The sequence below is a fragment of the Artemia franciscana genome, chromosome 1, assembly GCF_032884065.1.
Source record: "Artemia franciscana chromosome 1, ASM3288406v1, whole genome shotgun sequence".
Classification (NCBI taxonomy): domain Eukaryota; kingdom Metazoa; phylum Arthropoda; class Branchiopoda; order Anostraca; family Artemiidae; genus Artemia; species Artemia franciscana.
In genome coordinates, this window is record NC_088863.1 from 53,247,391 (window position 1) to 53,260,830 (window position 13,440).

At 34.8% G+C, this 13,440-nt stretch overlaps 1 protein-coding gene across 1 annotated transcript in view; it reads left to right on the forward strand.

The window, feature by feature from the left end:
* Positions 1 to 13,440, forward strand: part of LOC136031337 (phosphatidylinositol 4,5-bisphosphate 3-kinase catalytic subunit alpha isoform-like) — a 226,435-nt gene that overhangs the window by 188,854 nt on the left and 24,141 nt on the right. Inside the window, exons 14-16 of the mRNA XM_065710827.1 lie at positions 6,262 to 6,493; positions 7,184 to 7,299; positions 10,423 to 10,674. Of these exons, the coding sequence (XP_065566899.1) occupies positions 6,262 to 6,493; positions 7,184 to 7,299; positions 10,423 to 10,674 (600 nt within the window). The remainder of the gene's footprint in view (positions 1 to 6,261; positions 6,494 to 7,183; positions 7,300 to 10,422; positions 10,675 to 13,440) is intronic.

The window sequence follows — 13,440 nt, forward strand, 5'->3', positions numbered from 1 at the left end:
AATAGAAATTTTCATACTTGTGTATTTCTTGATTTGGGGTGGCGTAACGACAACAAGGGGCTATTTTTTCAGTTCTGGAGACAGTCATTTGGCTTTTGGACTATTTTGAACCAAATGGCTATTTCTAAATTTTTGACAGGGTACATTTTGGAGAAAAGGGGGGGGTTCAGCTTGCCCTTTGATCACTTTTGTCTCTTTAAAAAGAACGAGAAGTTTCAATTTCCAATCGAATGATCTCTCCCCAAAATTAATACGACCACCCCTTCTACAAAAACCTTATATGTTAACAATGGGCAGTTTGTATAAGTCAAAACCCCTGCCCTGGGGGCTATGGGGGATTTTTCAGCCCCTTAGTTACAAATTTTTGAATTTTGGACCATTTTGAAAAAATTAGTAATTTCAAAAATTTATGCATCTGGGGAAGAAAGCGTGTGGGGGGGGGGGCTGGTTTTCCTCTAATTACTTTCGACTCTTAAAAAGGGCAAAAGAAATTTCGATTTCCAATGGAATGAGCCACATCAAAATTTTCTACGACCAAGCCTTCCATAAATCCTTATTTGTCCCTGGGTATCAACTTAGAACCCTTGACCCCGGGCTTTGTGGGGCTCTCTCAACCCTTGAAGTATCGTTATATTATGCATGCACTATTTTCAAGGAAATGCCTATCTCAAAATTTCGATCGAATTCATTTGAGGAAAAAGGGTGTTGGGGGAGGGGGGGCTTGTTACCCTTCAATCACTTTTGGCTCTTAAAATATAAATAGAATTTTCAATTTCTAATCAAATGAGCCCCCTCAGAAGATTAAACGAACACCCCTTCCATAAAATCTTATATATGCCCCAAGGTATGGCTTACAACACATGCCCCCGGGCTCGGGAGGTTTTTGTTGACCCTGGAATTTCTCTGTATGATCTTTCAACTATTATGAATAAAACGGCTTTTCAATACTTTGATCGGACATATTTGTGGAAAAGAGGTCATTGGGGGATAACTGCCCTCCGATCACTTTTCACTCTTAAAATGGCCGCTAGAACTTAAAATTTTCAATCAAATGAGCCTCTTCTGAAATTTATAAACCATACCTCCGATAGATACCTTGTATGCCCCCGGGGCATGCCCTCCGATCACTTTTCACTCTTAAAATGACCACTGGAACTTTAAATTTTCAATGAAATGAGCTTCTTATAAAATTCATAAAACCACACCTCCCATAGATACCTTGTATGCCCCCAGGGCATAACTTTCAACATGTACCTGCGGGCTCTGAGGATTTTGTTGACCCCGAAGTTTTTGTTTTCTGATCTTTGAACTATTTTGAACAAAATGGCTATCTCAAAATTTTGATCGGATGCATTTGGGGAAAAGAAGGGGGAGGGGCTCGTTGCCCTCCGATTACTTTTGACTCTTAAAGGGGGAAAATAGAACTACCGATTTCCAATCGAATGAACCCCCCACCGAAGTTTCTACGACCATTCCTTTTATTTGAAGTGGCTTGGGAAAAAAGATATAATAAAACGTTATAGCGTTTTATTTCACAGGCTTTATTTCATAATTAAATAAAAAAAACAAGTTTTTTCAACTGAAAGTAAGGAGTGACATCAAAACTTAAAACGCACAGAAATTACTTCGTATATGAAAGAGGCTGCTTCCTCATCAACGCCCCGCTCTTTACGCTAAAGTTTGACTCTTTCTCTCAATTCTTCTTTCTAAAACAGTAAAAAACTTAAGCGTAAAGAGCTATAAAATTATTTCTCATAATTTTAATCGAATGATTTTGAGAAAAAAAGAGCGGGGGACGAAGCCTAGTTGCCCCCCAATTTTTTGGTTAATTAAAAAGGCAACTAGAACTTTTAATTTTTTACGAATCTTTTTATTGGTAAAAGATTTACGTAACTTATAAATTAGCTTACGTAAAGAACTTTTGTATTCTCATGTTTTTATTACATATATGAGGGGATTCGCCCCATCGTCAGTACCTCGCTCTTTACACTAAAGCTTAAATTTTATCCCAATTCATTAAGAATGACCCCCTGAATCACAAAAGCCGTAGAATAAGTAGTTGAAATTACCGAAAATACTTTAGCGTAAAGAGCGAGGTATTAGAAGGAGGTGAGCCCCTCATATGGGTAATAATTTCTGTTTGTTTTAAGTTTTATTGCTGTTCCTTACTTCCAGCTGAAAAAGCTTTTTCACTTTTATTTTTTAATTGTTTTTTTTTTAAATAATGCTAGTAAATCCTGCTCTCCCTTCATGGAAATTTTCTTCTCCCATTACAAATTCTCGAAGGAAAGTTCCCCCAGCATATCCCCCTCTTCTCAACCCCTCCCCCAAACCAAAAAAATCCTCCTGAAAACGCCTGTATACTTCCCAATAACCATTACTATATGTAAGCACAGGTCAAAGTTTGTAACTTGTTGCCCCTCCCACGGGGACTGTGGGGGAGTAAGTCGTCCCAAAGACATAGTTATAAGGTTTTTCGACTACGCTGAATAAAATGGCTATCTCAGAATTTTGATCCGTTGACTTTGGGAAAATAATTAGCGTGGGAGGGGGCCTAGGTGCCCTCCAATTTTTTTGGTCACTTAAAAAGGGCACTAGAAGTTTTCATTTCCGTTAGAATGAGCCCTCTTGCAACATTCTAGGACAACTGGGTCGATACGATCACCCCTGGGGAAAAAAAAAAAAAAAACAACAAAAAAACAAATAAACACGCATCCGTGATCTGCCTTCTGGCAAAAAATGCAAAATTCCTAATTTTGTTAGATAGGAGCTCGAAACTTCTACAGTAGGGTTCTCTGATACGCTGAATCTGATGGTGTGATTTTCGTTAAGATTCTATGACTTTTAGGGGGCGTTTCCCCCTATTTTCTAAAATAACGCAAATTTTCTCAGGCTCGTAACTTTTGATGGGTAAGACTAAACTTGATGAAACTTATATATTTAAAACCAGTATTAAAATACGATTCTTTTGATGTAGCTATTGGTATCAAAATTCCATTTTTTAGAGTTTTGGTTACTATTGAGCCGGGTCGCTCCTTACTACAGTTCGTTACCACGAACTGTTTGATTTATTTTATTTCAAACGTTTTTATTCCACTTAAAGTACCGCAAAAAATGAAAAGAAAATATCGCAAGAAAAAAAATCCATGAGCTCTAGGAGTCTGCCCTTTTCCATCTACCATGCGGTCACACTAAAACAAACTATTTAAGTTGTATTAACGAAGGAAATGTCCAAACAAAAACTGCTATTTCAAGGTCAACATAGTTATACACAAGGAATAGTCCAGCTAAATTTGTTTAGACTTATTTTTTTGAAAAAAAAAATCATATGAGTGGGATCATATTTATATACATTTAAAGAGCAATACGTTAATTCATTCTCCCTCCAGCAGTGGTCGTATTGTTTTTAGTATCTATGATGCATGCAAAATTACACAAGATGACAAATTGCTCTGAAGAGGTAAAAAAAGGCACAGAACAAGAAATACCAAAAATCAAATTGAATTCTAAACAAAAATGTCGCGATTAGTCTGCGAAACGAAATCTGCGATTAGTGGACAACCCACAATTACAATAGAATGAAGGAATATGTTAGTTTGGCGTGAGTCTGTGATTGAAAAACAGGAAGGAGCAATCAATATTTAGCATCTATGACGCGTGCAAAATTACACAAGATGATAAATGAATTGAAACAGCTAAAGAAAAGGGCCAAGAAAAGCTAAAGAAAAGGACCAAGAACAGCAACCAACCAAATGGAATTGCAAACGAAAATGTTACTCAAAACTAAAGAAGAACGGTATCAATTATACTAATGTGTAATGTAGATGCCTCAGAAAATTACAACTGGATAAGGAACGTGTCGCTTTAGCGTCTGTAAAGGATAAGCAGGCAAGACTAATTGAATCCACGACAGAATTATTTAGTTCAACTGAAATTGTTGATTTGCCACCCTGTGACTTTTGGCAAACCAAACTAAAGAATAAAACGATGATTGTGTCATTTTATTATTTATGACGCATGTAAAATTACACAAGATGACAAACTGCCCCGAACGATTAAAGAAAAAGGTATGGAACAAGAAACAGCAACAATTCACATTGAATTGCTCACGAAAATTTGACTTTCTAAAGAATAACACGACAATTAGGCTATTCCGTAATTTATATATTGAAGAAAATTACAATTGAATAAGAACCATTCTATTTTAGCGCGTGGAAAGGATAAGTAGGAAGGAGAATATATATATATATATGTATATTTATATATATATATATATATATATATATATATATATATATATATATATATATATATATATATATATATATATATATATATATATATATATTATATAATAGGTATATAATATATATATATATACATGGTAAAGAATGTGATTAAAGGCTTTTTTCCTATTTCAAAAGTTTTAGTTTTTGGGGGTAATAGCTACGTCTATGGAAAAAATGAAGATATTAGACTATTTTATGATTGCGCATGGGAAAGAATGTGATTAAAGGCTCTTTTCCTATTTCAAAAGTTTTGTTTTTGGGGGTAATAGCTACGTAATATATTTTGGGGGTATTGGGGGTAATAGCTTAGTAATATATATTTATATATATATTATATACTCCCTTTAAACGAGCAACTGTAGATTTGATTATATTTGTATATATTTTTCTTGAAAACGATCTTGAATTAATCCGAACAGCTAAAGCAAAAGGCAAGGGCAAATGGTATAAACCTAAAGCAGAAGTATGAACAGATTAATAGTAAAAACGGTGAGAATCACAACTCGAGAACAAAATAAATCCTGTACAACGTATATATATATATCCAAACATTTAGGTGAGCCATTTAAAGATAACCTCGTTTACTGTTATTGGATATGGCTTTCATACCGTTTAAGTCTTCGTGTGGCTGCGTTTCAGGCCTATTAGAAGAGAAGTAAAGGCAGCCATTAATACCTTTAAGAGATCCCTGAAAAGTGAGGAAAGAAAAAAAGTTTACCTTACTCCTGTTAAGTGTTTCTGTCTTAGCGTTTACCTAGTATGTGTACATGGTAATTATATCAAAGGACTGTCACAGGGAATTTTTTCAGGGAAGTGGCTCATAAAAAAAAATGACGCAAAATGAGCGAAATAAACAAACATCTTGGAAATTAGGGGAAGAGTTGAAAAGAATCGATTTTTTTTTCTCGGAAGGGACGGGGATTTATTTAGGTTGTGAAATGATGATCGTAAGATTTAAAGAGATTGAAAGTGTGTGATGCTTCAATAGTATGCTTTTACTTCTTAACATTTCAAACTTTTCTGTGCCTATTTCATCACTGCTGTTGCCTTTACTTCAGTGTTTCTTTTGCTTTTTCCAACCTTTTATTAATAATTTGTCCTTGGTCGCTGCCGTTTCCACTTCTCTTGTCAAATATAAATATCCGCGTATGCCATTGCACACGTTTATTCCCAGTTTTGTCACTGCTTCACTGTTGATTCTGAAGACTATGACTGTGCTTACTTGTGCTGCAACTAATCATGACTGCAACTTTTTGCGACAGCGAATTCTTGTGATTGCGACTAATTGTGAAGGCAACAATTAATGTAAAAGTATAGAAGAATATCTAATATCCACATTTAAGTACTAACAACAACTATACTATGGGAAATCGCTGATTTGACAGTCTTAAGCAAATCTCGTCTCCTCTTTTTTCGCATGACGATATTTTGCGTCTTAATTTTCCTGGTAACAATGGAACTGTGGATTGAACGAATCGCTCTATCAGATTACTTGGAGTCAGTACAGAATCTTTTGGTTAGAGTCGTGTTTACACTGAAATTGACGAAAATTTAGGATGATGGACATTATTTTCAATAGAAATAGCAATAAAGAAGTATTTCTCAATGTAAATACAAAAAAAAATATTAGATCGAGGGAGGGGGTTATTCAAATAGGTAGAATTATACAGCTACAAAACATGTCAGTGTTTCAATAAAATATCCCGAGTTACCAAATAAAAATGAGCTATTAATTTTCAGGTTTTCAACCATTCAAATATTACCTTAAAATATGATATCGCTCTACTGTCTGATTGCAGGGATTTTTATACTTCAGATTATAAGATTTGAATTCCTAAAAGGCAAAGCCAGAATTAACAAATACTCTGGATTCGATGGCTTTTATCAGAAATGACGTTCTGTGAAACTCCCAATTTTCAGTCAGAAACATTTGCTTTTTTGTTGGTATAATTGTATTTTTTTTATCATTCAGGAAAGACTAAAATTTTTAATGGAACAAATTGCTCAATCAGACTACTTGGAGTCACTACAGAACTTCACTTCTCCTCTGAACAGTGGCTATACACTCGGTCAACTTCTTGCTGATCAATGTCGGATTATGGACTCGGCAAAGCGTCCCTTGTGCTTAGTCTGGAGGAATCCAGATGCCGTGGCTGAAGATGCCTTATTGAACATACATGCTGCCATTTTTAAAAATGGTGATGGTAAGTTAGGTGATATCCACCTTAAGCTGTTATATCCTTCTGATCCATTTTTGCAGAAGAAACATATAGGTTTTATGATTTTGTGTACTAATGGGGAGGTGAAGTTCTGTGATCCTAATCCAACTATTTATCGTCGCGCTCATTTGAAATGAGGGGTTGGTTTTTAGCTAACAGGAAGAAAAGGAAGAAGAAGAACAATCAAATAAATATGGTTTAAAACAATATTGAAATATTTTATGAATAGAGAAATATGCAACTTCATGATTAGGATTGTGGACTGAAGCTCTGAACAGGTGTGGGTCGAGCCTGACCATGTGCAGCTGCGATGGTCTCAGGTGATCCGGGGCCATGACATGTCTTAGTAGTAGTACTATAAGTTGCTTGTTATCTTTTTTCTTTTTTTTTCGAAATTCAGAGATCTATGATTGACTTATTACTTTTTTCTCGCTACCTATCCCAGTAAAAAAAAAAAAAAAAAAAAAAAAAAAAAACCTGAAAACTGTTTTCGTGATGTAAACTCGTCTGTGTAACCTTTTCTATGCGTTGTAAACGTCGTGGCTGTTTCAGCCGATTTTTGGTCTTGATGATAGGCAAAGTGAAGCGAAAAGACAGCAAAGAAGAGCAGGCGGTTTGTAGCTGGAATTCAAGAACTTAAAAAAAGACTATTGGAATATTTTTTTTTGTTTTCAGATCTCAGACAAGACATGCTGACGTTGCAAGTGATTAAGCTAATGGACAGCTTGTGGCGACTTCACGGTCTAGATCTACGTATGACTCCTTATGCTTGCCTAGCCACTGGTAAAGATGTAAGTCCTCTGCCTCCTCCTATCTTATCATACTTTCTTATCATAATGTTTTTCCTTTGATAAATAGTTCATAATAACATATCAAGCTACTGCAAGATCATAACGCTTTACTCTTTTCAGTTTATGGTATATCTATTAGGGAAATCTTCATATATTTTTCGGTTTCATAGTTTATGCTAAGAAAATCTTACACTTAAAACTTCCGGTTGAGATCTAACCTGGCCTTCCATTTTAACATCCAAATGGCTAACATATATCTTTTGGAATGCAACTTCAACTCAAGAAGACTTGTCACTTGCAATTCAGGATTCTGAATTACGATGCATTTAGAGGAACTCCAAAATCATAATTGTGTGCGAAGTTTGAAAATTGAAATGGAATCAAAATTGGTGATGGTTCTAAACAGACATGGAGACAAAGTGTCAAAGGTGCAGTCAGGATTGGATATGTTTAAAGTGGAAAGCACTACATTAAAGATGGTGGGAGTAGTGATAATGTTAAAAGTAGGATATCCAAGGTTCAGGGTGTTTTTTCACAGTTAGAAAAAGTTTGGAAGAATAGGAAGATAAGTTTACAAACCAAGACTAGAATATTTGAAGGTACAGTGATGATGGTGGTCAAATATGGCTCTGAAGCATGGGTACTCCAAGAAGCAGATGGAGATTTGCAAGATATTTTCCTGAGAAATTGTCTAAGGATTGTTCTGGGTACATGGCTGACTGAATGTATTTCAAAAGTAGGTTGTACGAAGAATTTGCTGCAATCCCACTTTCTTGGGCTATAATGAAAGAAAGATTGAGATGGCTAGTGCACGTTCAGTGGATGAAGTATGACAGATTGCCGAAGATTTTCCTTTTTGGCCAACTGTCTAGGGCTAAACGGAAAGCAGATTGTCCTCGTCTGGAGCGGGAGGATGTCATAAAAAGATATTTAAAGAAAATGGGAACTTCCTGGGAGGGTTTGAAGAGGGAGACTTTAAATAGATTGTGATGGAGGAGGAGCGCGCGTAGCTGTGTTGGCCTCAGGCGGCTTGATGCTGCAATGACTTGTTAGTAGTAGTATTAGTAGTAAAAATAATAATAATAATAATGTAATTTCACATGCAGATGTAGTCAAAAAGTTTGGAGTCAGAGATTTGTTTTTAGAGATAATTTCAAAAAAACTTGAAAACGTCCGATTCAATAACCGACAGCTGGACAAATATGGCTGCAGTGTTCAATTCCTTTTCTAAGTAACTAAACATGCTTAAAGTGAAAAACATTCAGTCAAAAAACTTCATCTTTATATGCAAGACGATATACCACTCGTATCTTTTGACAAAAGATTAAGCTTATAGAGCGTCAATCAACTAAAAAACAAAAATACACCGATAAACAGCCATCTCTTTAATCAGTTTAGAATTAATGTGCCGAGTGTGTAAAAAAAAACTTCATGAGAAAATCAAGGACGCTGTCAAACAAAGAATCTATAAAAAGCGAAAATGAAGCGCAGCGAAATTTGAGGTTACACGAGATGTAATTAAATTTATTATGTTTTGTAATTAATTTAGTAGCCTAAATCCCTGGCTCTAAAAAAAAAAAAAAAAAAAAAAAAAAAAAAAAAAAAAAAAAAAAAGTCTATGACTCTATTTGACAAGGTTTAAAGCCGTGTAATTGAAGAGGAAGCTTCTTGGGATTCATACCTCTCCAAACACCATTCTTTACTTCTTTTCAGGAGCAAAAGTTCTTTTACAAATAGAATTTAAAAGTTAAGTGTGTACACTTCATAGATTCAAGTCTCCATCTTCTCTACCATCAAAGGTCTATCAGCCATCAAAATCAATTGAATTTTAGGCTCCATGTCCTTTGATTTGAAACGCCCTTTTAACCTCTTTAAAGTTTCTTCTATCTATTCAGCAGCAGGATGTTTTCCACTTCAATTATAAATTTTGGTTTGAAAAAAAAATCGATTCTAAAATTGTAGATTAAAATAAATTGAAGTAGATAAAATTAATTATCAATTTGCACAATTCAAGCGTTTAAATCTAAATATGCACTATTTTATGAAGTAGACCAATGTAATCCTTTTTTCAAATATCAATGAAATTACTACTGGAATTGTTCCTGCATAAATCTTGTCACTTGTCTTTAGATTAGGATACCAGTGAGTCGTGGTGGCAATATATGAAATCAATGTTCTTTTTTAAACGCTAATTTGAAATCACATACAATCGCTAAAAGGTAGATAAAGAGGCAATGATTATAATTATTATAAAGTTTCAGTCTAAACACGATATAAAAATAATTCTTAGACTACAGCCGTAACCCGATGACTGGGGTAAAACTTCTTAGAAGTAGTATACTAGATCGTTTTCTCTTAACGTTGGACGAATGGGGTGGGGGTGGCTTTCAATTATGTAAAGGTATAAGTCTCGTTAAATGTCTTTTTGGCTACATTCATAAGAAATTCTATTTTTCAGTAAAAATATATGTTTTGTATTTATTAAGTTATGTGGTTACATTGAATAATCGTGAAGTAGGTTTTATGCGTAATTTGCCACAAATTGTGGGGGGGGGGGCTGGTGGTCAAAATCGACAATTTTATTTCGAAACTTGGACAAATCAAATATTTTAGCTATTATATATATTTTATTTAACAATCTTTAATAGTTGGTTCTGAGGGGGAGGGGGTACAAACTCAAACCTAGAGTTTTGTTTATTGTATTAAACATGTTAGGTTGACAGAGTTATCATATTATGACAATAAATTCACCAAATAGAAAAATAAACTATAATGGAAATTTTGCGTCGCAGAGTAGAGATTCTTGTCTGTCTCGAGTCTGTCATTTTTGTATTTTTGCAGGCAGTAGGTAGAACTGTTTTGGAAATACATCCATTGAAGTTAAAGCTAAGTAATAAGAAAATCTCTGGATCAGATTTACTTCTGATGGTTGTCAATAATACCTATCGGAGTTCGATTTGAACCACCCAAATTATCTGCTAATTATCTGCTAAATCGTTGAAAATAATATGGTGTGTATGTTCCTGTGAATAATATCTACAGTGACTATTCTTCTTCTTCTTCTTCTTCTTCTTGCATTTAACTTTCAGAACATCGAACTTGTATTATAATTTATCGTTTAAGGTTGGTCTCATTGAAGTTGTGCGAAAGGCTAAAACAGTGTACGGCATTCAGAGACAAGCCGGTAAATTGGCAGCCATCCAAGTTGATTCCACACAATTGTTCAAATGGATCAAAGAAAAGAATAAAGGCGACAAATTAAAAGCTGCCGTTGAGTCGTTTACCTACTCATGTGCTGGCTATTGTGTTGCAACTTTCATTTTAGGAATTGGCGATCGAAATCCAGACAATATAATGGTCAGCGAAAATGGCCAGGTAAATGATAAATATATATTCTACTCTTCAACAATTTGCAGAGTCATGGTTTGTTCAAACACATGCAAAAATGACGAGGAAAATCAATTGGTACGAGGGGAAAAATGTCCTAATAATAGGTGCAAAGATTTTACTAAAAACCACAGATAAAATGCAGTTGTACGCACCAAGTCTCTAAACCAAGTGTGTTTCTTGTCAAGTATTTTCCCCTTACTGTTAGTTTTATACAAAGTATTATTTTTCTTGGACAAGAGCTTATGGTTCTGGATAAGAACCACCAAATCTCAAACTTTCGTGTGCTTAACAGTTGACGTGCATTCCACTTTCAAAAGTACTTGCTCATTTTGACTCGACGACCCATGAAAACTCAATTGATACCATAGGGAAACTAGGGGAATTTTTATAACCCCAAAACCGACAGGTTTTCCATGATATGGATTGGCTTTTGAGCCTTTCCCTATGCATCTGAATGGACTATCAATTCAGTTCCTCAGTTATTCATTTTTGCTTTAATTTATACCAAATGCTGCAGAATCAAGGCCTGGGAAATCTCATTGTTTGAATTGGTTGTTGGGATCCTTAAGAATTGGAAAAAAAGTGGGAACTCAATGTTTCAATCGAAAAGATCACTTTTGGAGTTTTTGTCAGTAGGAGGTGCCAAATTTAAGGAAGGTGAACTTGGGTGTAGAATCAGTCAAAATGATTGTATAGCACCAAACATTTATAAGATATAACCGAATGCACAGCGATTTAGAAATTATGCGTATTTTACTTTTCAATTATTTTGACTTCCATCTTTTACTTCTACTTTAATTGTTTACTTTGAGGAGCTAATATTGCGAATTTGCTATCTTCAGTCTTATTCGAAGTTCATATTAGAACTTGCCTTCCAGAACTTTTTTTTTTTTTTTTAATTTTCGTTCTTTGATTTTACAAATATATTATTTAAAATTTCAATATGTGCGATTGGGAACTATTACCTGTTGGTGATACAATTTTTATTCTCTTTCCATTTCTCTTTCTGTTCTCTCCTTTCTCTTGCTCTCTCCCCCCACTCTATATCTGTCTCTGTCTCTTGTCTACTCTAAGTCTCTGTATCCTTGACGCTTGTTCTAAATTTTGCTTTCTTTCTCGCATTCTCAGTTTTCCTTGTTCAAGTTCAAGTTTCAAGTTCTTTATTATTCTTTAACTATAGATGTCTAAAACTATTCACATAACATCACCGGCAGGGAGACTGGCTCGAAAGCCGGGTGACAATACAAATGGTATAAACAAACAAACCCAGAAGAAACAGATGTCACCAGACTTCTCACTCTATCTCACACCAAAAAATGAATGCCAAAAAACATTTATTAAAATTATTGTCAATATTTATCCGATAGTTGAAAGACCGGGAGCAACTCACAAACTAATATTTACTAATTAGCAGCGCTTTGATTTTAGTTTTTAATGTTAATAGCGGCACCCTGATTAAAAAAAGATTCATATGTGTTCAAATAATTTATAATAACATTTTTAGGCGAAAATCTAGACCGTACGGACACAATGAAAGGCACAGGAAGCTTAATTAAAAGACAACGGAGATTACATGGTCGGATTGAGGGTGGGTCTGGAAAAAATGATTTTAAAAAAATCTGGTTGCAGATCCTTTGGATAACGGACACGGAAAAGCATACATTGAAAAGCTAAAATTTGTCTAACCGGAATGATATTAAAATAAATGTAAAGGCTCTTAGTTGGAGATTTACCAGGAAGAGAAACTGGGGAATAAAATAACATCTTAAGGATTCTCATTGCTTTATTTTGTATTTTCACAATAGGAGAAATATTTAACTGAAACGTACTCAAATAAATAATCGAACATTAATTAATTTATGAATGAACAAGAGAAAAATAGATTGATTTTAAAGCTTAAAAAGGAAGGAAAAATTTAAGACGATGCATTAAACCTACGGTTCTTCCTAACTTAAGCCTTAGGCTAGTGATCTGAGCTTTCCAGCTTAAATTCTGATCAACAATGACTCCAAGAGACCGAGTTGTTTGCACTCGATTTATTTTTATTACTCGACCTCCAAATGTGACTTCAACCTCTTGTAACGCTGGTACTACAGTAGAAGTTCTTGAAAAATAACCACAAAAAGAGTCTTTGAAGTGTTGACGAGCAATTTGTTACAATGGAATCAGTAGAGCCTCTTTCTCAGTGATAATTCGAGATTTGATTTTAGAGATTGATGATCTATGTCGCAGGTAGAGTTGGCTGTATCATCAGCAAACAGTAAACTGAGATCCATATCAGTCCTATGGCAGGTTAGGCTTAGAGGGAGATCGTTTACATAGATAAGAAATAACGGTGGTCCATGAACCCCTTTTTCTACAATTGGCCATGACTGACTTTTCTCACAATTATTCCCCTTTTTTTTTAATTCAAAAATCAACGGACTCGGTCGTTGACCGAGATGCCCCACAGCATTAGACAGGTTTTCCTCATCTGAAATGTGCAATTTGCATCCAATATTCGTTTTCTGTCCTTGAGGTAAGATTCAATTAGGAGACTCGCTTGTCCTCTAACACCGCAATTATGTAGCTTAGATAGTAGAATTTTATGAGAAATAGTGTCAAAAGCTTTTTGTATGTCAACAAATATTGTTGCAGGTAGCAGATGTTTATCCATGGCATCATTCAAAAAATGGGTTAGCTTTAATATTGCATGTTCTGTAGAGTATGAAGACCTGAATCCAAATTGAAATGGGCTGAAAAAATTTGCTT